The sequence below is a fragment of the Triturus cristatus genome, chromosome 12 (assembly GCF_964204655.1).
Source record: "Triturus cristatus chromosome 12, aTriCri1.1, whole genome shotgun sequence".
Lineage (NCBI taxonomy): Eukaryota > Metazoa > Chordata > Amphibia > Caudata > Salamandridae > Triturus > Triturus cristatus.
Genome location: NC_140595.1, coordinates 589,151,514 through 589,178,026, shown reverse-complemented (window position 1 = coordinate 589,178,026; position 26,513 = coordinate 589,151,514). Strand labels below are relative to the sequence as shown.

General features: G+C 47.4%; 1 protein-coding gene across 1 annotated transcript in view; it reads left to right on the top strand.

Moving 5' to 3' along the window:
* Positions 1 to 26,513, top strand: part of PMFBP1 (polyamine modulated factor 1 binding protein 1) — a 2,019,859-nt gene that overhangs the window by 886,667 nt on the left and 1,106,679 nt on the right. Inside the window, exon 24 of the mRNA XM_085636957.1 lies at positions 4,104 to 4,187. Within this exon, the coding sequence (XP_085493083.1) occupies positions 4,104 to 4,187 (84 nt within the window). The remainder of the gene's footprint in view (positions 1 to 4,103; positions 4,188 to 26,513) is intronic.

The window sequence follows — 26,513 nt, the reverse complement described above, 5'->3', positions numbered from 1 at the left end:
ATTCCCTTGCCCTAACTAGAGTGGTGGTTTCTGCCGGACTTTGGCGCAAGCCTTAGCCAACCAGAAAACACACACACACACACACACACACACACATATATATATATATATATATATATATATATAATCTACTGGCGGTCGACCAGTAGATAGTTATAGTTACAACCTAGTTTCCATAGGAAATCTCAAAATTCAATTTTGAATAACTGTGGCGCCGGTTGACGAATCCTCGTGAATTTTTCAAAACTAATGGGGCGCTCCGTTCAGCTCCTACCCTGAAAGTCTCGGGGTGATTCGTCAAGCGGGGGCCGAGAAAAAAGGGGGGTCCCAAAACGCGTTTTCCCCATGCATTTTTCCATAGGACCTTTAGACACAGCTACAGCCCGAACGGCTGAACAGAGTTACTTGAAATTTGGCAGAGAGGTAGTCATAAGGTCAAGGAAGTGCCTTTTGCAGGTCTGGTGTAAATCTGTTCAGTATTTCCTGAGAAAATAGCATTTAAAAGCATATCAATATCTATACGCGCGCACCGTACGCGCACTGTGTGCGCACCATGCCGTGCGCGAGCGCAATTCTGATTGGTTGTTAGATGTCGGTAAACATTTGAATCGGTCGAAACCAGGAAGTGTCGGCCGCCATTTTGTCGCTCGCAGTCTGAGGGGGTGAAAAAAAAAGGTGGAGAACGTGAAAAGGGGGCAGAGTGGACAGTTCCTGACCCCCTAGCCTTGGTCAGGGGGTCACAGAAGGACCCCCAAGGGAGAAAAAAACATTTTTTATTTTTTAAATCGCGAGGTGCGCGCACTCAGCGCGCACGGCATGCACTACGACCCGTGGGTGCTCGGTGCACGAAGCATACCGAGCGCCCACAGCGCGCGCACGGTGCGCGCACCTCGCGATTTTACAAAAAAATAAAATTCACGGTGCGCGCACGGTGAAACACCTGAAAAAAAAAATAATAATAAATAAATAACTTAGCATTTAAAAAACCGTACAAATTCACTGAAAAAACCATAGGTTTCACACACGTTATAGTTACGAATTAGCATTTAAAAAACCTTGCAAATTCACTTAAAAAACCATAGGTTTCACACATGTTATAGTTAGCTGGACATTTCACTTGTAAAAAACCAATGAAATTCCCCCGTTATAGTTAGTGCAGGCAACTATAACTCACGCGACCGCAATCCTCTGCTGATGACGTCAGATATTACATCACTGATGACATATGTGTCTTTATGAAAAATAAATATTTGTAATATATGTATAGCTAAAGATTAATGGAAGAAGACATGGGTAAATAAGTGTCTAAATACAGTGATGTAATATCTGACGTCATCAGCAGAGGATTGCGGTCGCGTGAGTTATAGTTGCCTGCACTAACTATAACGGGGGAATTTCATTGTTTTTTTACGAGTGAAATGTCCAGCTAACTATAACATGTGTGAAACCTATGGTTTATATATATATATATATATATATATATATATATATATATATATATATATATATATATAATCTACTGGCGGTCGCCAGTAGATAGTTATAGTTAGGACCGAGTTTCCATAGGAAATCTGAAAATTCTATTTTGAATAACTTTGGCGCCGGTTCACGAATCCTCGCGAAATTTTTAAAACTAATGGGGCACTCCGTTCAGCTCCTACCCTGAAAGTCTCGGGGTGATTCGTCAAGCGGGGGCCGAGAAAAAAGGGGGGTCCCAAAACGCGTTTTCCCCATGCATTTTTCCATAGGACCTTTAGTTGAAGGTACAGCCCGAACGGCTGAACATAATTACTTGAAATTTGGCAGAGAGGTAGTCCTCAAGTCAGGGAAGTGCCTTTTGCAGGTCTGGTGTCAATCTGTTGAGTAGTTCCTGAGAAAATAGCATTTAAAAGCATATAAATATCTATAAGCGTGCACCGCGCATGCACCGTGCGAGCACCCTAACGTGCGCGAGCGTAATTCTGATTGGTGGTTACATGTTAGTCAACGTTCGAATCGGTCGAAATCAGGAAGTGTCGGCCGCCATTTTGTTTGTTTTCAGTGCGAGAGTGAAAAAGGAAGGTGGCGAACGTGAAAAGGGGGCAGGGTAGAGAGTTCCTTACCCCCTAGCCTTTGTCAGGGGGTCCCTGAAGGACCCCGAAGGCAGACATTTTTTTAAAAAAAAAAATTTTAAAAAATCGCGGGGGTGCGCGCACCGTGCGCGTACGGTGAAAAACCAAAAAAATAAAAATAAATGTTTAATACGTAGTTTATTGTAAAATAAATATATAAAAATAATAATAATACATAAATAAATTAGCATTTAAAAAAACGTACAAATTCACAGAAAAAACCATAGGTTTCTGTGAGCGGGTGGGAAGAATAACGCAACACACGGCGTCTAGTTAGCGAAGGCTTTATTCTCAAGGGGAACTTAGTGCTTTTGTTATCCAGTTTGAGGTCCCACACTGTCCCTAGGGGGGGGCCTTTCGACAGTCTCTCTATCGCTCGTTCCAGGCTTCAAGGTATGTCCCCAACCCGCTCCTCTCTTGGGCAGGATACGTTCTTGTTCCGTGCGTGGTCTTTCGTAGGCTCCCAGCGGCAGCCGCCCCAACACAGGGAGAAATAAAGAACAAAAGGCTAGGGTCAGTACGACGCTCAAGTTGACATCCGGTCAAAAGGGCCCGGGGAGGTGAAGGGGACACTCCGGTGCTTGGGTGAATTCAAACAAACAATACCCAACTCGGCCGGTGTGAAAAAGGAAGAGGTAGTGCACGTGAGAGGGGGGGGGGAATGTATAGACAGTCGAGGCGGTGAGAAGCCCAGGTTTTATTTCGTAACCTTCTCCCGCCTCCCGACCCAGCCCGTGAAACGATCACGTACCTGGGTCAGCCACGCTCCTCCCTGGGCGCGGCTCGGCGATGCGTAGGTGCGGAGTCCTCCTGTCTCCGACTTATCCTCCTTCGACGGTGTCTCTCTCGTCTCCTCGCTACTCTCGTCTCCGTATCTCCGCTCCGCTGCTCCACTCGCTGTCTCTTCTTCCGCTCCGGTGTAGCCACACACCACGACTCGTTCTTCCCCCAACTTTATTGGGTGTGTGAGTTCCTCGTCATCAAAAGGGGCGTGGTTACCAGAAGGAGATCCCCAGTTAAAGGGGAAGGCGTCCGTAGTGGTTTCTTCCGACGTTGTTGACGTCCACTCGTTTCCCTGTGAAACACAAAAGACACTGTCCGTGATGTCTCGTGCCACCCACCAGTCGGCCCCTTGTATACTGTCGCAGCGGCTCTCCTCGTGACAGTTTCACACACGTTATAGTTAGGAACTAGCATTTAAAAAACCTTGCAAATTCACTTAAAAAACCATAGGTTTCACACATGTTATAGTTAGGTGGATATTTCACTCGTAAAAAACCAATGAAATTCCCCCGTTATAGTTAGTTCAGATAACTATAACTCGCGCGACCGCCACTCTATCACAAGGATGATGTAATCAGTGATGTCATGAGTGATGCCACTGACCATGTCATGAGTGATGTAATATGTGACGTCATGAGCAGTGGATTGCGGGCGCGCGAGTTATAGTTATCTGAACTAACTATTCCGGGGGAATTTCATTGGTTTTTTACGAGGGAAATATCCACCTAACTATAACATGTGTGAAACCTATGGTTTTTTAAGTGAATATATATATATATATATATATGCTTTTCCTTGGTGAGTTGGGGCAACAAGAGGGGGTGCCTCAGAAGGGAGGAGCACTGAGAAGATATGGAGGAGGAGAAGGGAAGAGGTAAATTGTTTGAAGAAGCAAGCATTCTGCTCCTCCTGAAAGCAGAGAAGCGAAGGAGCCAGATACATCTGGCTAGGAGAGAGTGCCAAACTTTTAGTGCATCGGAATCCCAAATACATTATATTGGTTCAACAAACATAAATTATTCCTCAGTAGCATAGGATTTGATCTGTTTGGCTGCACCCCACATTCACCTTTCCTTTTATTATCCACCTCAGTGATTCCCAGAATTTTATTGTACATTTTGAGACAATTCCTTCCTTCATACAGGTATTTTTCAGCTGACATGCCAAAGTTCATATATGTTGTCATTTTAACATTGTGTACTTTCCCAGGTGACCAATCGTGATCAAACTATTCTTAAACTCCAAGGTGATCTAACTGCTGTGGAGGAGAACTTGAAAGAAGGAAGAATAAAGGTTTGTACTGTTCTGATTAGTTCTTTGAGTGAATCTATTTATGTTTCCTCCCCCCTTTAAAATCCCAGTCTGATTAATGCCTTGTAGCGTAAAGCTCTATTGGTGACCCCTCTATCAACCAGAAACAAAATAAAATCTATAGACCAGTGCTGCAGTCCAATGAAAATGAAGAATGCCCTGTGTACACTAAATTATGCACACAGGTAATCCTTTTTTTATACAAGAGACTCCTTGAGCTCATCTTCTACAGTTTATGCTGGCACGTTTGAAAAAGGTGGCTCCTAAGAACAGATATTGCATGCACAATAGAGGAAACATCAGGTGAAGACTCCAGAAGTAGGGTTTGGATGTAATGGCACTAAAAGATTGACAAATGGGATAATGAGGCTTTAAGATACATTGATCACAGAGTGAAGTGGAGAGGAGAAGTACAGGAAGGAATTGGACAGTGGAATTGAGAGATTGGACACTCAAGTGGAGAGCAAGATCAAGCATGCAGGAAAAGAAGTGGAACAAAAGCTTGAAAACATCAATGCAGAATAGTGGGTGAGATCAGACTGGTAGATGTAAAATGATGGAGGGATGATTATAAGCGTAAGGAAGGAAAGAATGGAAGATCATATACTTAGAATATCTGAAAGAGACTATTAGTTATAGATTCCTCACCTTAAAATTACCCCAGGCGTCAGACTGGATCCGGAGAACTTTTTCTAAAGCAATACTGCGCATCGGTAAGTGGCGGCTGACTCTGTGTTGGTCATCGGCATCATGGTCGCTGGGATGACGTCGCGGCGCCTACTTAGACGCCGCCCCTGCGTGCTGACGTCAGTTCTTTCTTTTTTAGGGCAAGCGTAGCACAAATCTGGAGAGAGCTTGCCCCTTAGTCATTTTTTAACTAAACTTTTTCGACTTTTGTAGACATCTTTTTCTCCTGGTGCGCAAGGGATGTCTCATTGTCGGACCGGATTTAAGCCTTATGACTCGTGTCACAAGCTGATGTTTGTGACGATCCGCACCTGGTTTACTTTTGGTGCCTGGAGCTGGACCATGACCCGAAGCCGTGCTCCGACTGTTGGGGCATGATTCCGAAGTCTTTGCGAGCCCTGTCCCGAAAGCATGTGGATGCCCGGCAGTCGGCTCCATGTCGTTCCCGCTCGAGGGAAAGGTCTCGAGACCGGTCGCGGAGCCACCACACCTCTTTCAAGTGTTCGCACTCTTTGGGTAAGTTGAAGCACAAGAAAAAGGCAAAGGAGCACTGTCGCTCTTCGCCTTCCTCCCGTCGGTCAGCTGACGCGACGTGGGACCTGGATCACCGTTGCTCCAAGGCTCCGTCTCTGGCACCTGACTCAGGGACGACTCCGTGCTTCCCCCCATTTCAGGGAGCCGGGGCGTCCGCTGCCAAGCTTGCTACGTTCTACGGAGCCCTCCACTGTGTGTTTGGGCAGCCAGACTCTGCTGGCGCGCCTTTGGGCCCCACGGAGTCGGTTGGGGGCCCTGGGCTTTCGATGCCGGTGGCTCCAGAGGGCCCCCGTGGATCCAGGCCTGGATCCCGATTGATGCCGGTTGACCTTCCCCGATGATGCCCCCGGCGCCGGCTGTGCCCCCGGCCGACACCATCCCAATCCTCAGCTCCGAGATGGCCCGGAGCCATATCCTAGTCCCTTGTTCATCCCAGGTGTTCCATATTGCCTTGAGGAGGTGATGAGGACTGGGAGGGGTCGCTGCACCCTTTGACTAACCAGCTGGAAGAACCAGAATGGAAAGAGGAATTGGGTGATGCCAGTGGTCTGGATTCGTCCCCAGACCTTGGCATGCTTTCTCCCCCTACTGTGGCTATGGAGGAGGGAGCGTCCTATGCAGTGGTGGTGCGTAGGGCAGCCAAGGCTTTGGGCCTGGAGCTCCCTACAGTGGCAGTCAGGACTAACCTCCTGGCAGAGGTGCTTCAGCCGGCATCAACCTTCTCTGAACCCCTCTTGCCCTTCAATGAAGCCCCCTCGGACATCTTTCTGGGCACTTTGTCCAAGCCCAGCACAGAGGCTCCTGTGGAACGGACGATTGCCCACCACCACCGCTCGTCTTCGGGTGATCCCATTTTCATCACCCAACACCCTTCCCCCGAGAGCTTGGTGATCCAAGCCTCTTCTTCCAAGGAAACAGTCCCTTCTGCACCTGGATAGAAAATCTAAGAAGCTGGATCATCTTAGGAAGCGCATGCTAACTTCCTCCGGTTTGGCGCTGCGGTCTGTGAATACCGCATGCCACTTGGGCCGCTATACTCATAAGTCTGGGATACGGTTGCGCAAGTGTTGCCTCAGTACCCAGAGGAGGCCCGGGCCCTTCTTGTCCAGGCAGTGGCGGATGGGAGAGATGCAGCAAAATTTAGATTTTTCACAGCCTGCTGGGCAGAAAATTTGGATTTTATTAAGGACACGGAGGCTAATATTATGCAAATCTCCTTTATTGCCACAGCTCAGCAGCAGCAATTGAAGAACATAGAACTTCAATGAACATTCTAATGTGTTAAAAAGTCCCCCCATGACCAGCCATCTTCCTTCTTTGTTAGACTGCGAAGAGAAAAGTTCAACGTGTAGAAATCAGGAAAGCATTTGGAGATCGCTTTCCAACTCGAGGTCCGGAGGGAAAGAGATTCTTATTCTGAAAGAAGAAGAATAGAATTCCGTAATATCTTCCCAAAACATCAGAATAAAGCAGGGTGAGTTTAAATTCAAAGAGGTGGGATAATATTAGCCTCTGTGTACTTAATAAAATCCAGATTTTCTGCCCAGCAACCTGTGAAAAATCTAAATTTCATGGCACGACACGGAGGCCATATTATGCAAGTTCAAAGTGCATTGACAACATTATCAATCACATTAGAGATTGGTATAAAATAACAATTCTTAAACATACTATCATTTGACCAGTCTGCTGCCCTAAGTATTTCTTGCAGCCCCCCACCGAGAAAGTAGGCTTTGGAAGCCGATGCATCTCTGAGAGAATGTTCTCCAAAAATAGAGGTGTCTACACCGCTTTCATGCATGACTTCCCTCACCCATCTTGCCAAGGTTGGTGACAAAACTCCCTTATGGGGAGATCTGTGAGAAATTAATAATTGGGTCTCATTTAGTCTCAGAGTTTGAGTTCTTCTCTCGCACTCTTTCAAATATGTAACCACACAGAGACTTTCATTCTGAGGAAAAGGAGTATTCCCTCCATCTTGAAGTGATGGTAAACTACCCAGTGATGTAAGTCTTTTAGGTTTATGACTGGTCTCTGTTCTTTGTTTTTCTTCTCTACCAGGAAGATTTTGCTGAGGAATCCTAATTGTGTGCCCTCGATAATCGCTCCTTTCTTTAATAAGTCTTTAACCTCTTGAGAGACCAGATCTTTGTGTTTGGAGGAGAAGGTAATCTCTCGTGGGCGTCTTGTTTGGAAGGGGGTATTGGTGAAGTCTATCCTGTAGCCCTTCACTGTATTCAAAACCCAAGTGTCTTGAGTTACTAGATTCCAATTGCCAGCGAATTGGCGTAATCGCCCTCCCACCCTTGGAGGGGTATCTGAAAGGTCTTTCGAGGTTCCTATCTGATGAAAAAGAACGTTGTCTCTGTTCGCCTCTGAAGAGCCGTCCGCGGTTCCTCTGCCTCTGTGGGTAGAATTGTTGGGTGCCGTAGTTGTTAAATCTTCCACCACGGCCCGTGAAGGGTCTTGAGGGTGATATTCCACGGCTGGGGAAATGACCCCGCATTCTCCCAGGCCTGGTAAAAATTCTATCTTGAAATACTTTTTAAATTTCTTTCTGGGACTTTCTTTGATGAAATCTTCCCCAAAGAGAAGGCCGTGGGCGCTAGGACCTCTGTCTTTTTTGGCTAATTCGATCAGTTTAGGGTCGATCTTCAATAGCACCCCTTTTCTTCTCTCTGTGGATATGGCGGTATTGGCATTGCCTATAAGGCATATTGCCCTCTGTACCCATTCTCTGAGTTCTTTAGGGACAATTTGACTATCTCACAGTTAGGCTGATTCGGCCATCTCAAATATTTTGGTGAGTGGGCCTATTGTGTCAAGAAGGCGGTCTTAACAGGATTGTAATCCTTTGTTGATGCCTTTCCGGGGGTCTTTGGCGTTTTTAGCTATGGAAGCTACTACTTTGGGATGTAATTCCGGAGTCATAGCCACTTTATTGGGTAGGGAGGGGTTCGGACATTTCGATCGAAGTCTAGATCTAACTTCCTTGGGGATCTCTTTCCTCAACCAAAAGGAGAGGTAGTCCGCGATGTGTTGCGATGGGGTCCACTCCGGTGACAGGGGGTGTTTAATTAATAGAGGATCGAACATTTCCTCACCAAATGGGTCTACGATTGCCATGTTGGACCCGGAGGCCTTACATGCCTCTTCCGAGCTTCCCGGTCTCCTTAACTGTCCTTCTTCCACATCTGTGTTGAATCCAGGGGAGCAGGATAGTTCGATTTCTGGTTCATAGCTATCTTTGTGGATAGGGAGTTCTGGGTCTTTATCTTGCCCATCTGGGGGGCCCGAGGCACCAGTCGTGTCACCGCCTAGAGAGCGAGATGAGGGGATGGAGGTTTTGGGCTTCTTTGCGCCCTTTCTTTGGTTTCCTTCAAAAGCCCTCTTCTTGGGAGCCTTGGTTTCTCCGTCTTGTTTACCTGTATAGGGGTGTGGTGATGCATGGGATTAGGACTCTAGTTTTGTATTCATTGTGCCGTCAATCGAGCCCAATGCCTTTTCAAGAGCCTTGTTGACAAGCTCCTCCAATTTTTGCTCAATATTAAGCTGAGGTAGGGGTGTAGACATTCTTATGGGCTTGGACGGCAGAGCTAATGGCTGCCTGAACCCGTCGCTCCTTCGGATCGGAGAGAAGAACATCGCTCCCAATGAGTATGCAAGCGGGAGGAGCACAAAAATTGTAAATCTGAGCATTGGAAACACCACTGCCAAGGTGGACATCATCGCGACGCTCGCCAGTGCTGAGAAGGAAGGGAAATCGCAGTTGAACCTCAGGGAAAAACGAGCAAGACGCTGAAGCATAATGGCAATCCAGCAACAGCAAAGCAGAAACCTAAACCGAAACATAAAAGGTATGCCGTTGCGAGCCGAGAACACCGCCAGCATCGCCAGACGAAGCACATGCAGAAGGGCGCGAGCAGGTACCAGAAGGCACGCTACATCTGGCACGATCACTTCAGCCAGGTAGGCTGAGTGCTCGAGTGGACAGTGCGGTCCGGACTCAGCAGCGGCGACGAATGCAGCCTGTTTCTCAACCGCTGACATATAAATACCCTCTCTGCCATCACTAGCGCGCGCCTTTCATACGAGCGTAGACGAAGAGTCAATGCTAATCAACGCTAAAGAGTTACCGGCGAGGGACCCTGCGGTCTACCCCCTGAACTAACCCAGAGCGAACCCGGAGCCCAGAGCAAAATAGCGGTGCACAAAATGGCGGCTTAGATCGGCTGAGCACTGCAGATACGGATACAAAATCGCCGGTAACAGCTGCAAGGGACTGCGGAAAAGGCGAAGTGCACACAGGGCGACAAATGACAAAAAAACGGACCGCTTGGTGGAAAGGTCAGAGATATTTTAGGTCGCTCATGATTTGTGTCTAAAGATAAAGAAGGAAAAACCGTAACCGAACGTGAAACTGTAGCTCTGTACTGGGGGGCTGAATCACAAAATGGTGCCGATCACACAGCAGCAGCTTTGGTAGGACCGGTCCTCCAGCTTTCAGCTTCCAGCAAAAGCAGACCACGCATGCCCATACGGGCAACACACGGACACCACGCAATAGCGCAAAGGGTTCCTGACGATCTTTGACCATACTGCCGCATTGGTGATTTCATACACTGGCCAATAAGCATTGAGGTCGTTGTCCCTAACCAAGCAGCGCTAGACAGGCACCCTGCGCCTACCCTGTGTCTTCCCAATTCACGCACATCTCTTCTCCCTTGCTTATCATCAGAGGAGGAAGGCGGAAAGCTGCACCTTTTTCTTTCCTTTTCCTGTCCCTTTCTCTTCTACCATTGGACGCCCAGGTTAAGCTCATGGTATCCATAAAGGCGCATTACCCACATGCTATATATGCACATGTAAATTTGGACACCCTTGCTTAACCGAATATATGCGTTCGAGGCATATGAGCTGCAGATTATACACTGTGCATAGATCGCCATCTGGTGTTGGGCCCGGATGTTTGCAGTTTGTTTTTCTTCTTGGACAATGTTTGGAAGTCACGAGTTCGGTGACTCCTCCTTCGGTCCGTACTGCGCATGGGCTTCGGCTCCATCCTCAGATTGTTTTTTTCCACCATCGGGCTCGGATGTAATACTTCGTGCTCCAGCTTCGAACCTTTCCAGTTCGACCTTCGACAAAAAATCCTCGTCCATCGAGATTCTTCAGACAAAATCATCTTCTTTATCTCTCTCTTCGGCACTTCCTCGATTCCAGGCATCGGCAGCGGCCTTCGGGCCTATCTCGACTCCGGTCTCGGCCGATGGAAAGGACTCCCTTTAAGAAGTGCCCAAAATGTGGGTCTAAATTTCCCCACACCGATCTACATCAGGTGTGCAACCTCTGCCTCTCTCCCGAACACGAGGCCCGAGACTGCCCCGCTTGCAAGTCTTTTCAGTCGAAAAAGACTATTCGGGATCGACTAACTTGACGCACCATGGCGCACTCATCGACCTCGGCTCCACCTGACCTCTTCGGAGAAGACATCGGAGCTTCGGGACAGCAGCACACCGAACAGGAAGACGACCTCGTCAGCGCTTCCGAAGCCGACGACTCCGACGTGGAGGAGATCACACTGGCGCAGAGGGTCGTGAGTACTCTACCCCCTCCCACTCCTGCGCCCATACCGAAAGAGACTCCGGTTACACCTTCGCCTCCGGGCCTAGGCAAAACCAAACATACCGCTTCCATCACCCCACCTTCGGGCCCGGTGAAGAGGCATCATAAGTCTCCCGGCGGCTCGGGCTCGAGCCAGCCTACTAGCGGCGCCGAAAAACACCCTTCGCACCGAAGAAAACCACACCAAGCTCCGTTCCGAAGCCATCGGTGTCGAAACCTGGCCTCTCGGTGCCGACCAAACATAAATCCCTCGGCACCGACGCTCCCGTGCCGAAGCCTGCCTCGGCACCGAACAAAAAATCGGAGGCCCCGAAAAAGCATGGCACAGATAAACCAAAGAAGCTGTCGGCCCCGAAAACATCGGCACCGACAGATGAGTCGGTGCCGGAGGAGCTATTCACGCCAGATCCTCGACAAAAGACTTTAACAAATATATAGAATAGTGAGGTATTAACTTTCATCCTAGAACTGCATACACTCTGCAAAGTACAGAACATTGATCAATGTTGCAAAAAGGGTTAATTTGGCTAGAAATCGATTCTTATTATTAAAGAAAACTCCCAACTATGCTGTTTCTTTTTCGACTCTGAGTTTGTGCTTCTCCACACCAAGCACTCTTAAACTATGCTGCCTACCAGTATGGATGACATGTGACTCCTACACTTTTAGTCCTTTGGCTTACGTAACATTTCCTACACAGTGATTTACACATGTATGATTGAATGTCTGTGTGTAATATGCGTGTGATGCAAAGTGCTCAGACACCCTGCACTGGTATGAGTGGCGCTATATAACTAATTCAATGCATCCGAGAGAGTGTGGTTATGGAGACTTGGTCACTGTTTTCGCCACCCAATCTTTGGCCCTAATGGAGACCTGAGGTGACATATAGTTCATCTTTCTTTGGCAATAAGGTCAGGCGGCTAACGCCAATGTTCCCTATTCTTTTAAAATAATGCAGTCAGGCTAACTGGATGGCACGGGTGCAAGCAGGAATGAAGCACGATATGGGACAGTTTTAAATGTGTTTAATTATTTCAAGTCTACATATCCTACCTACTTTTATAAATATTCTTGCTTTCTGAAATGTGGTTTAACCTGCATCCTTTGGGCCTTTTTTTTTTGTTCTTCAAAATTTCCTTGGCGTGAGGGTCCTGCAGTTCCCCTTTAGTCAATCAGGCTCGCTATGACACAAAACACATTTAGACCCTTTTTTTACGCCCCACCACTTTCAAATGTCACCAGCCACCACTGAGAGCACACTATGATGAGCTGGAGACTTTCATACAACATCTCCCAGAAAAATATAAAAATAAGGCTCACAAACTAATACAAGAGGGAAAGATCATTACCAACACCTCTATTAAATGTGCACTTGATGCAGCAGACACAGCTTCCAGGGCTATAAACACCAGTGTTCTGCTTCGCCGCCACGCCTGGCTCAGAATCTCAGGCTTTAAGCTGGAGGTCCAAGCATCTATATTGAACCACCCTTTTGACCAACAACACTTATTTGGCCCAAAAGTAGACGAAGCCCTGGAAAAAATGAAGAAGGATACAGATACGGCGAAGTCTATGGGAGCATTACAATCCCACACTCCTAGACGCTCCTTTCGCCGCTCCTCCTTTCAAAGCACTGGCAGGGGTTACTCTGCCGATAACGCCTCTTTGTCCTACAAGTCCCCTCCTCAGACTACCTTCACAAAGGGCTATCAAAGAGGTGGATATAGAGGAAACAATAATAAAGGCAGGGGCAAAACCAACACCGCCCGTTCTGCCACACCGCCCACACAATGACTTTCCCCCGCTCCCCCCAGACCATTCCACTCCAGTCGGGGGCAGACTACAAGACTTTTTTCAAACCTGGGAGACCATAACATCAGACAAATGGGTGACCCAAATTATTCGGTCAGGGTACTGTCTCGAACTAACATCTACCCCCCCAAATATTCCACCCAGGCACCGTACAATGTCACAAGAACATACCACACTGCTGAAACAAGAGGTAATCTCCCTCCTGCAAAAACAAGCTATAGAGCAGGTCCCCATCAATCAACAAAATTTAGGGGTCTACTCTCTGTACTTTCTGATACCAAAAAGAGACGAGACTCTACGGCCCATTCTAGACCTCCGGCCTCTAAATGCATACATACATTCAGACCATTTTCACATGGTAACTCTTCAACAAGTTCTCCCACTCCTCTGCCAGAACAACTTTCTCACTACACTGGACTTGAAAGACGCATACTTTCATATTCCAATACACCCTTCTCACAGAAAGTACCTCAGATTTGTAGTGGACGGTCAACATTATCAGTTCAAGGTTCTCCCCTTCGGGGTCACAACCGCACCAAGAGTGTTTACCAAATACCTAGCAGTAGTGGCGGCACACCTCAGAAGACAACACATTCACGTCTTCCCTTATTTGGACGACTGGCTAATAAAAGCCACGTCCTACAACCAATGTGTGCAACATACAAACACTACCATCCAACTACTCCACCAGCTAGGTTTCACGGTGAACCACCAAAAGTCCCAGCTGATACCGTCTCACACAAAGCAATGCCTCGGTGCCACTATAGACACCTCAAAAGCTATAGCCTATCCCAATTCAGCCAGAATCGCAAGCATACAAGCCTTGCACCAAAGATTCATTCTTCAGCACTCTCTCCCAGCAAGAGTGTTTATGAAGCTAATAGGGATGATGGCATCTTGCATCTTCATAGTGCCTCATGCAAGACTCCACATGCGTCCACTCCAAGAGTGCCTAGCATGCCAGTGGAACCAGGCCCAGGGGCAACTGACGGATCTGGTGTTGGTGGACGGTCGCACCCATAGCTCTCTGCAGTGGTGGAACACCACAAACCTTTCCAAAGGGCGACCGTTCCTGGACCCGGTTCCTCAGGTAATTCTAACAACGGACGCATCGCTCTCCGGCTGGGGAGCGCACCTATTACACCTCACAGTGCAAGATATATGGACGCCACAACAAAAGTTACTCCACATCAACCATCTGGAGTTATTGGCGATCTTTCTAGCCCTGAAATCATTTCAGAAACAAATCTCAGCCAAAGCAGTCCTCATTCGCACAGACAATATGACTGCAATGTACTACATTCAAAAACAGGGGGGGGACACACTCTCCACAGCTCTCTCGGTTAGCACAGAGCATATGGAGATGGGCAATCCCACAAAAAATCTTTCTCCTGGCACAACACGTCCCAGGGATACAAAACACCATGGCAGATCTGCTCAGCAGACAAACGCAGCAAATGCACGAATGGGAACTGCATCCACAAGTTCTTCACCCATTCTTTCACAAGTGGGGACATCCTCAGATAGACCTCTTCGCCACCCACGAAAAGAAAAAATGCCCAAGCTTCGCCGCCAGATACCCACACCCATTGTCCAAAGGCAATGCGATATGGATGAACTGGTCAGGCAAATTTGCATACGCCTTTCCACCTCTTCCGCTAGTTCCATTAGTGGTAAGGAAGCTACAACAGCACTCCCTCACACTCATTCTGGTAGCTCCAACATGGGCCAGGCAGCCGTGGTACACCACACTACTACAGCTCTCAGTGGTACCACACCAAAAACTGCACCTGTCCCCATGCCTCCTAACCCAGAACCATGGAGAAATCAGGCACCCGGACCCAGCTCAGCTCAACCTTGCGATCTGGCTCCTGAAATCTTAGAATTTGGATACCTTAACCTTCCCCCTGATTGCATGAACATTATCAGGGAAGCCAGACGTCCTACCACTCGAGCATGCTATGCCGCAAAGTGGAAGAGATTTGTTGTTTACTGACGTAACAATACAATCAACCCTTTAGATGTATCCATACAGCACATCATATGCTACCTGCTCCATCTACAAAGGTGTAACCTGGCATACCCATCCATCCGTTTACACCTAGCAGCAATTGCTGCTTACCTGCAAAACAGACAGCATTTATCACTTTTCAGAGTGCCTGCTATTAAAGCTTTCATGGAAGGCCTTAAAAGAGTAATTCCGCCCAGGGCACCACCCTCACCTGTGTGGAATCTAAACGTAGTTCTTACAAGGCTCATGGGACCGCCTTTCGAACCAATGCATAAATGTGAGCTGCAGTTCCTTACTTGGAAAACAGCTTTTCTCGTAGCCATCACTTCCCTTAGAAGGGTTAGTGAAATACAAGCGTTCGCTATACAAGAACCCTTTCTACAGATACATCACAGTAAGGTGATACTTCGCACAAATCCAAAATTTCTGCCTAAGGTCATTTTCCCCTTCCATCTCAATCAATCGGTGGAATTACCGTTTTTTTTCTCGCAACCTCAATCTGTTGCGGAAAGGGCTCTACATACACTTGATGTTAAAAGGGCTTTACTTTACTACATCCAAAGAACGCAATCTTTCAGAAAGACTAAACCGTTGTTTGTCTCGTTCTCTCCACCACATGAAGGCAACCCCATCTCAAAATCAGGGATAGCTAGGTGGATTGTAAAGTGCATACAAATTTGCTACCACAAAGCAAAAAGAACATTATCTGTTCCACCTAAAGCCCACTCTACAAGAAAGATAGGGGCTTCTATGGCTTTTCTAGGGAACATACCCTTAGATGACATCTGCAGAGCAGCCACATGGTCAGCACCGCACACCTTCACAAAACATTACTGTGTAGATGTGCACTCCAAACAACAAGCTAGTGTGGGCCAGGCTGTACTAAAGACACTGTTTCAAACCACTGCAACGGATACCGGTGGTCGCCGCTAGGGTTGGGTACTGCTATATAATCTATGCACAGTGTATAATCTGCAGCTCATATGCCTCGAACGGAATATGCTACTTACCAGTATGCATCTGTTCTTGGCATGTAGAGCTGCAGATCTATACACGCCCACCCGCCTCCCCGGCTACCTGTATCCGTTCCAGTCTATCTTATTTAGATACAACACACATGTTTTTTTTTACTATTATCACTACGCTCCATCTTTTCCCTGCTGGCGAAAAACAATCTGAGGATGGAGCCGAAGCCCATGCGCAGTACGGACCGAAGGAGGAGTCACCGAACTCGTGACTTCCAAACATTGTCCAAGAAGAAAAACAAACTGCAAACATCCGGGCCCAACACCAGATGGCGATCTATGCACAGTGTATAGATCCGCAGCTCTACATGCCAAGAACAGATGCATACTGGTAAGTAGCATATTCCTTTCTGTATACCTTGTGAAAATCAATAAAGTATTTTGAAAAATAAATAAATAATAATAATAATATTTTATAAAGCTTTGTTTAGTTGGCAGTTAATTAGTTAAGTTGGGCGAGTAAGTAGAGTCTTATAGGCTTTAAATAAAGTTCAGTAGGGCTAAAAAGCTTCTTATAAAAGTCCCCTATACATAAGTCTAGCCTTTGTTATTTGTGAAAGAAATCAGGTTTATAGAGTCCCTACCTAGGAGAGAGCGTGTCAACCAGCTGATCTGAGGTGTAAAGAAGGTAGTTATTTGAACTGCCAGTACAGCGTCCGCTGATTTGTCCCGATTTGGTAAAATGGCGTAAGCGTTATATTGTGTAAGTTAGCCCAAAGTCCTAAAACGGCCACCACGCACGTTGCAACGTGCGTGGCTGCCTGCTAGGGTACTTTTTCTTTTTTTTCCGGCCGTCCTCGATGTGCACAATCGCATCGAGGGGGCCGGAACAAGAGGGTCTGTGCAGCGACCTCGCTTAGATGTTCGTCGTCGTTATAAGGAGAGTCCTGAGAGCCGAAGTGTCTGATGGAAATACGGCGCTCAAAAGATAGCGTGCGGATCGAAGGGACGCGTTTGGGCGCGCGCATGTACAAAAGCTGGTAAGAGTTTATAGGTAAACAGGAGTAATAAAAGGCTATTCCGGTTCAGAATAAAACCGGAGAAAGAGCGACAGGGTTAAGGAGAAGGGGAGGCGTGAGCGCATAGTTTGGGTAGAGTTTAAGTAGGTATAAGGATTTAAAAGGCCATAAAGATAAAGAATATAAACATAAAACATATCGATACAAGCGTAGCAAGTTAACCATATAGTTGACAAATATCAACTAAATACTTTTATATAGTCATACAGTATAATAGGCAGTCAAAGTCTTTAAAAAGCGCTAAGCTGTACTTATCTTTCTGAGCAGCAGCAACAAAGAAGGAAGATGGCTGGTCATGGGGGGACTTTATAACACATTAAAATGTTCATTGAAGTTCTATGTTCTTCAATTGTTGCTGCTGAGCTGTGGCAATAAAGGAGATTTGCATAATACTATTCTCTGTGTCATGCCATAAAATTCACAATCCTCTGTGGTCTGGATACCACTGACTGGGCAGAATGATTGCCACGTTAGTAGCCCTTCGGCGTTACGCCTGGTTGAGGACGTCTGGTTTTTCAGAGGAAGTTCAGTCAACCTTGCTGGACATGCCCTTCGATGGCCATCTCCTTTTTGGTGACAAGGCCGACTTGGCGCTGGAGCGCTTTAAGGATTCTCGGGGCACGGCCAGATCCTTGGGCCTCGCTGCGGCCTCCCGTCCACCACAGTCTGCCTTTTGCCCCTTTTGTTGCTACAAAAGAGGCACCCCACCACACCCAGCCCAGTCTAGCTACCAGTTCATGCAAGCTGCAAAGCCTCTACGTGGCTGCGGATGTGGACCCAGCAACACGGGTCTGGGAACCAGCGGGCGGCCCAGTCCACCCTTTCCCCCCCTGCAGCAGCCTCCAAACTCTCCTAGAATGACCTTTCAGACCCATCAGCGGCTAGTGGGTGGAAGGATTCACCATCACCTTCCCCACTAGCAATCCATCACGTCATACAGCCTAAGCAATGCTGTAAAATCTTGTCTTTACACATAAACAAACAAACCATTAAGACCAAAAGACACTTGAACTGCTTTTAGTGAACAGCAGAAAAGTAGTCCTGCAAAGAGAAAGGCAGTCATGGTTAGCCCATAGGCTGCATTGTAACTTCAATAGCATAGAAACTGAAAGAAAATGGAAAAACTCACAAAACTGGCACCGTGCCTTTAAGGCAGCCATGACCCCTAGCTTCCCATCGTGCCTCAGAGTTGACAGTCAGGTCAGTTGTTCTTTCCAGCTCCTTCAGTCAGGACCCTGGTTAATCAGCTCCACAGATTTTTGACTTTTTTGTCAGAAAAGATATACTGTTTTCATTTAAAACTATATACTTCGACATTTAACACCTGTTGGAGTATTCCTTTACTTGTTATCAGGCAGCTTGGCATTTTTTCTCTCTCGGAAAAGCTTTCTCTGTTTGATCCTTGCCCTTTCTGTGAAAAAAGAGGCCAAAACAAGACTTTCATTTTGTCTTTATTCTTTGCCTTCCGGATTCTCATGTTCCTGAGGCTTGCCAACACTGCCAGTCTTTATCAAGACGCACTCTCAAGGACAGACAGAGGATTCGCCTTAATGGACTCTCTGAAAAAGGTAAAGCTTACACCTCTAGAGGCAGGTCTCCTGTGAGATAGAAGAAGAAGAGACCCAGATCATCTTCCAGAAGCAACATTTCGGTCTGTTCTTCATCGTCATCGGACTCGGTGTAGAAAATGCCTCCACCGGCTAAGAAAACGTCAACGACAATCCCATCGATCACAGGCTCGCCGTCGAGAGAACATTGGTCGTTGTCAAAGACTTCCAAACACAGAGGTACATCATCAGCGGAGAATCCTCTGCCACCGTCAGCCCGGCAACGGTCGGCATCGAGGAGTCGCTCTATGTTGGTGTGGGATCGCCCAACGTCGAGACATCGCTTTCCGTCGTCGCCATCGGTCTGACGTCGAGGCGCAGCCCTCTGTTGTTGTCAACCAGGCGGCGGTCAACATCGAGGCCTAGGTCACCAACAACGTTGAGAAAGGGTTCAACGTCGAAGCAAACCCCTCCGTTGTAGCCCTCAAGACGGCGCTCAACGTCAAGGCCCAGATCTCCAGTGACGTCAAGAAGGGATTCGATGTCGAGGCGGACTCCACCGTTGCAGCCCACGAGATGCTCAACGTCGAGGCCGAGATCGAGAATGTCGAGGGGTTTGACGTCAAGAAAGATTTCACCATCACTTTCTCCTCGTACGACGTCGAGACTTGGTACTCTGTTGGGTAGCCCTCTTCCGACGTCGATACACAAGTCTCCGTCAATGGGACATTGGTCGACGTCGAAACAGAAGAAATCTCCACAAGTCATCTTGACGTCGGGAAGCTCGTCTTTTCCGTCTCCAGAACGGCGGGTGCAGAAATCCATCCCGCAGATCACGGCTCCGCCTACGCAACGAGGAGAAGACCACAGATTTATTTATATCATTTATAGAGCGCATGAATCACCCCAGTCGGTGTATCTCCGCGCTGTGGCGGCCCTTGGGAACAGCAGAATAGGTGGTTCAGAACAGTGAAGTTTTTAACATTTTTCTGAATGACAGGTAGTTGGTATAGAGACGGATGTCCCTGGGTAGTTGGTTCCAGAGTTGGAGGGCTAGGTAAGTGAAGGATTTACCTCCTAATCTGGTATGTTTTATGCTTGGTACGACTGGGAGATCTTTGAACCCCTGATCGGGGGGGGGGGTGTGTATCTGACCAACTTGTCTGACAGGTATCTGGGTCCCATTTTATTTAAGGCTTTAAACACTATACAGCAGGCCTTGAATTTGATTATTTTGCGTATGGCCAGCCAGTGTAATTTGCGGAGTAGGGAGCGTGAAGCTGTTCGGGAGGGGGGGGTGTCACTGGTCACTAAGCGGGCAGCCGTATTCTGGACTACTTGCAGTCTGTTCATGGAGATTTCCTTGGCTGAGATCAGCAGGGCATTACATTAGTCCAGGCAGCTCAGGACCAGTGCTTGTATCAGGGTTTTCCGTGTGGAGGATGGGAGAAGGCGGAAGACTCTGCGAAGCAGTCTTAGTACATGGAAGCAGGCCTTAGTGGTTGCAGTAGCATGCTCCTAGAGGCTAAGTTTGTGGTCAATTTGGACCCCTAGGTTCTTAACCACTTGTTTTGGGGACGGGGCTGGGCCCAGTTCAGTGGGCCACCAGTTGGGTGACCATCTAGCCACTGCATCTTTGAAAAACATAATTTCAGTCTTTTCTGCATTCAACTGAAGTAAGTTGTTGCTCAACCATTCAGTGATGGTTTTCATGCCCTCCGAGAAGGTGGTTTCGATGTTCGTGGAGCTTTTGTCGAAGGCGAGGAGTAGTTGTGTGTCGTCAGCGTAGGAGATTGGTATGAACTCTAGGTTTCTCAGAAGTGACGCGAGTGGGGTGACGTAAATGTTAAATAAGGTGGGTCTTAAGCATGAGCCCTGGGGTACTCCCTTGGAAACCGTGGTGGTCTGAAATTTAAAAGGACCTAGGTTGACTGTTTGGGTTCTCTCCTTCAGAAAATCAGTCAGCCATTTTAGTGCGTTGTTCTGAATGCCTATGGCTCTTAGTCTCTCCAGCAGGATCTGGTGTGAGATGGTATTGAATGCTGCTGACAGGTCGAGCAGTATGAGAATCACTGCTCGGCCGCCGTCTGCAAGCATTCGAATGTTGTCTGTGACTGTTACCAGGGCCGATTCCGTGCTATGTCTAGGGCGAAAGCCAGACTGTGAGTGTTCAAGGCTGTCGGAGGATTCAATGAATGAGGACAAGTGTGTGTTGATGTGTTTCTCAAGCAGTTTGCTTTGGAGAGGGAGCAGGGAGATGGGACGGTAATTAGTAATAACGTCAGGGGTAATTTGGTATTTTTCCTGATGGGCAGGATCTGTGCAGCTTTCCACTCTTTGGGGATCTTGCCTTCCTTTAAGGAACTGTTTAGAATGGCGCAGATGGGGTAGCAAGCTGAGTGGCGAGTAATCTGGAGATTTTGGCAGGGATGAGGTCAGTAGGGGATCCAGATTTAGTCTTTTTCAGCAGGTATTCCGTGTCCTCGGTGGTGAGCAAAGGGAATTCCTCTAGTTTGTTAGCCCTGAATGAGACAGAGGGGGGTTCAAAACTGGGGTTTGAGCGAAAGCTGGAGGTAGCAGTTATTTTGTTGTATATGTTATCAATTTTGTGTGTGAGGTATCCTGCTATACTGTCACATAGAATCTGAGACACAGATCTCCCTGTTTATCTCTCTCCCAGGTGGCTTCTCCCAATCCATCACTAGCAGAAAGAGCCTTAAGCACAGGTGCAGCAACCTTTGGACTATTCATGTCCTCTGCATAGATCTCCTTTGGCTCAGCTGGTGCAAGCAGTTGACTGATCACCCACTACAACTTCCAGAGGTCGCCTTAGGGACAAGTCTCCTTCACGTAAATCCGCTGTTCATGGTCGTCATAGGAGATGAAGATCACCGTCTTGGTTGTCCTCCTCAGCCCACACCTCAAAGAGGGATTATTCGCCCACTCTTATGGACAGTCCACCCTCTGAAGTGTCACTGGTCGACGACATCAACACCTTCCATGAAGTCCTGTCAAGAGGAGCACAAAAGATAAACCTGGAGATGTCCACACCTCAGACATCTACATCTGTTATATTTGAGACTCTGCATCAGAGGTCCGCGTAGCGGCCTTTGCTGCCATTGGTTCCTGGTCTTTTACAACCAGTCATGGACATTTTTCTTACCCCAACAACAATAAAAACAGCTCCAGCGAGGGTTTTAAAGAAATATAGACCAGCAGAACAAGATCCCCTGTTCATCAGGTCAGATCCTCCGCCAGATTCGGTGATTATTGCGGCTGCAGACCCATGCAGTGGCTTCTTCTTTGACATTTCCTCCGGACAAGGAAAGCAGAGCCCAAGATTCTTGGGGGAGAAAAGTTTGTGCTCTGCAGCTGCATCTTTGAAAATATCTACTGCTGCAGCCCTGCTGGGCCGTTATGATAGAGCGTTGTGGGACTCCCTGAATGTTTCAAAGAAAAGCTACCCAAAGAGGACCGCTAAGATTTTGGGGAGATTCTCCAGGAGGGAAATCAAATGATCAGTGCGGCAGCTGATTGATCATCTTTAGCTGCTCACTCATACGCACATGGCATATGCACAGGAAGATCCTCCTGGTTGCGACTTACAGCCTTAAAACGGGAAGCCCAGCAGCACATCCTGGAAATTCCCTTTTCGATTCTCACACTGATGAAGAAATGGCCAGGATGAAGTCTGAACAGGGCACTCTTAGCGCTGTGGGGTTAGAGAAAATGAAGGAGTTCATACGTTGGTACAGGCCTTACGATCATAGGGCGTTCCTTCGGAGGGTTCAAGCCCCTCAAAGGACCCAAAGGCAGTACCACCAGTCCAAGTCTCGCTATCGGAGACATCGGCCTTCCAGAGGTAGAGGAGCACCCGACAGTCATCTTTAACAGCCAAGAACACTTGCAAACAATTAACATTTACTTCCTCTGATGCTGTTGCCCACTCCAGTGGGAGGAAGTATCCCTGAACATGTAAAAGTGTGGCGCAACATAACAAGCGATCAGTGGGTGCTGAATATACTACAGAATGGATATGCACTACATTTTCGTGCTCCTCCAAACTGCATTTCCCCAGTAAAGTCAAGAATACACCAACTGCTGTTGTTGCGTCGTGAGGTATCTACTCTCCTTCAAAAATTGTCCACAGATGAGGTTCCTCCATCACAACGAGGAAAAGGGGTATACTCCAGATACTTACTGGTTCAAAAGAAGGATCAAAAAGAGAGTTTCAGGTCTATTCTGGATCTTCATTCTCTCAACAAAGTAAAAAAAAAAAACGAAAAGTTTTGTATGCTGGCACTCCATCAAATATATCCACATCTTCAGAACGGGATTGGATGTGCTCGATAGACCTCCAGGATGCTTACTTTCATGTTCCGATTGCACCATGGCACCGGAAGTTCCTGCGCTTCATGGTAGGCTCCAAGCATTATCAGTACAGAGTTCTACCGTTCGGCCTGAAATCTGCACCTCGAGTATTCACAAAATGCATGGCGATGGTAACCGCTGCTTTACGTCGCCACTGTCTGGTCATCTATCCATAGCTCGACGACTGGCTTCTAAAGGGCTCATCTCCCCAAACAGTGACAAAACCACTATCGGATCTACCTGAACTTACTACAACGCTTGGGCCTTCAAGTAAATATGGAGAAGTTAATCCATCAGCCAACTCAAAGAATTCACTACCTAGGGGCTACTCTGGACTCTAGCGCAGGAAAAATTTTTCCTTCGAAGGAGAGACTGTTATCAATTGAACTGAAGTGCAATCTCCTTCTTCAAGTGCATCAGCCCTCAGTTCAGCAAGTTGCATCACTCCTGGGGTCGATGGCATCTTGAATTTTTCTGGTCCCCAACTACAGACTGAGAATGAGACCTCTGCAGCAGGACTTGGAAGACAAATGGGATCAGACGTCGGCATGATGGGAAGACTGGATTCTTCTTTCCAGTCCACGAGAGCATCCATAACCTGGTGGACTCATCTGAAAAATCTCCTGGTGGGAGTCCCTTTTCACCAACCTCCCCCAACGCAATCTTTGATCACAGACGCCTCACTTCAGGGCTGGGGAGCACACACAGGTCTTCTGCAGACTCAGGGCAAGTGGTCGAGCAAAGAACAAACATATCATATAAACATGCTGGAACTACGGGCAGTACATCTAGCCCTCAAAGCGTTCTACCCGTCGATACAGTCCAAGTCAATATTAGTACAAACGGACACACGACCACCATGTACTACTTGAACAAGCGGGGGGAACTCACTCTCGACCACTGTCCCTGGAGGCTCAGGCGAACTGTCATTAGCTTCGGGCCAGACAGCTCTTAATCACAGCAGTCCATCTGCCAGGGGAACAGAATTCACAGGCGGACTCTCTAAGTCGTCACTTTGAAGATCAACAAGACTAGGTGTTAAACGACAAAGTGGTGGTGGGCATTTTTCAACAATAGGGTCATCCAACTGTCGATCTCTTTGCTGATGAGTTAAACAAAAAATGCCATGCCTTCGTGTCCAGGTTTTACTGACCAGGATCGATAGGGAAAGCCCATTTGATCGCCTGGTCAGGAACCTTTGTTTATGTTTTTTCGCCTCTCCCTCTCATCCCGAAGGTAATAGCCAAACCTACACACTCTAGGGTGAGAATGATTCTGATAGCACCAGATAGGCTACGGCAGTGGTGGTACCCGGACCTGCTACATCTCTCGGTGTGTTCACACAGAAGGCTTCTGTGCAGACCGGACCTTCTGTCAAAATAAATGGGATGATCCATCATCCCAACCTTCCCTTGCTGAACTGAGCAGCATGGCTCCTGAGGTCCTCCAGTACGGCCACCTAAATCTCCCTCATGACTGCATGAACATTTTGAGAGAGTCCAAAAGACCTTTCACGAGACATTCCTCTTCTTTCAAATGGAAAAGGTTTTATTTGTGGTGTATACGTAGTGGTTTTTAGCCTACCAGGGGTCAAGAGCAGGTCATTTTACATTTTTTCCTGCATTTGGCCAAATCCGGTCTAAAGTATACTTCCATTGGGGTACAGTTGGCTGCCATTACGGCCTACAGAAAGTCTCCAAATCAATCTTCTGTCTTCCAGCTCCAGGTGGTTAAAGATTTCCTTCAGGGTTTAAAGAAAGTTTCACCCCGTCCGGCCTCCTTCTCCACCTTGGGAATTGAATCTGATTCTTTCCAAACTGATGGGTCCCCTTTTGAACCTATTCACAACGCGAACCTTCAGCACCTTACATGGAAAGCCTTTTTTGTGGTGGCGATTACTTCAGCTTGTAGAGTAAGCAAGATTCTGGTGCTCTGTTCCAAAGAACCATACACAGTTTTTCATCACAACAGGGTTGTGTTAAGGACCCACCCCTCCTTCCTTCCGTAGGTGATGTTGGATTTCCATGTAAACCAAACGATCTCTCTACCTTCTTTTTTTTTACCATTCCATCCACGCCAGCAGAAAGGTCTCTCCATTCCCTAGACCTCAAGGTAGTTCTGAAATTCTACTTTGATAAGTCCAAGACCATTAGAAAGTCTTATCAATTGTTTCTAAACAATGGGGCCATCTGAACAGGTTTCCCAGCCTCCAAACGTTCCATTTCCAGATGGATAGTGTCTTGCATCAATCTGGCTTATCAATTAGCAAATAAACCTCTTCTGGTTTCTCCCAAAGCACATTCCACTTGGGGAAAAGCAGCTACAGTGGCTTTTTTACACAATGTACCGATGGCTGAGATCTGCAAGGCAGCCACTTCGAAATCGATGCTTACTTTCACGAGCCACTATTTTCTCGATTCTGATTCCAGAGCAGATGCACAAGTGGGCCAATACTCCTTGAGGAATTTATTTCAATGCTAAAGTCATTTTTATTGGATTCTTTGATGTTAGTTTTTTATGGTACTCATTTGCCCACAGGTAGAGGGGGTGGGCTTGCTACTCGATTCAAGTGCTTATGACTATTGATGAGGATCCCCTGGAAGAGAAGGATAAGTTACTTACCTGTAATCCTAGTTCTCTCATCAAAGTCATAAGCAACCCACTCACCTCCCTGGGCAAATGATCCAAAATTGTCATCTCTTTGTGCCCTGACCTCCGGATCGCCGCAAAGAACGACTAACCTAACTGTCACCCCTGAGGCATGATGGGAAGCTAGGGGTCATGGTTGTGGCATGGTGCACAGCCAAGGCTGTGGATCCCCTTTCTGCCCCTCTTAATGAGGTTCTTTTGTTTCCTCTCTCTTTGGCCCAGCAGGGCTCTGCTCTGGGCACTCTTAAAGGCTACCTGCCAGCCATTTCCGCTTTTCTTCGGCTACCAGATCAGCCTTCTTTGTTCAAGTCCCCTGTTTTAAGCAGGTTCTTTAAAGGCATTATTCATCTCTTTCCTCCATCTCCTTTCATAATGCCTCAGTGGGACTTGAACCTTGTTTTGACGTACCTTATGTGCGCTCCCTTTGAGCATCTTCACAACTGTCCTCTTAGGCTTCTCACTCTTAAGACTGCATTTCTTGTTGCCATCACCTCTGATTGCAGAGTTAGTGAGCTTCAGGCTCTTTCTTCTAAGCCCCCTTTCTCCTCGGTCCATCCAGGCAAAGTGGTGCTTCGAACGAGGCCCTCGTTCCTGCCTAAAGTTGTCACTCATTTTCACATCGGACAGACTATTTCTCTGCCCACCTTTTTTCCTTCTCCGCACCTTTCCAAGAAGGAGGAGAGACTCCACTGTCTGGACCCGAAACGTGCATTGTCTTTCTACCTTGACCACACAAAGGATTTCCAGGTGGACGATCAACTCTTCGTTGGCTATGTGGTTGCTAAGAAAGGTCGGGCTGTGCAAAAGCATACCATCTCTCGATGGGTAGTACTTTGTATCAAGATTTGTTACACTTGATCTAAAGAGGAACCTCCAGTGGGGCTGCAAGCTCATTCCACTAGAGCTACGGCAGCTACTGCTTTGACGCGTGGAGTCCCACACATCGACATCTGCCAGGCCGCCACATGGGCTTCTGTGCACACATTTACCAGACATTATTGCCTGGATAGTCAAGTCCAGAGGGA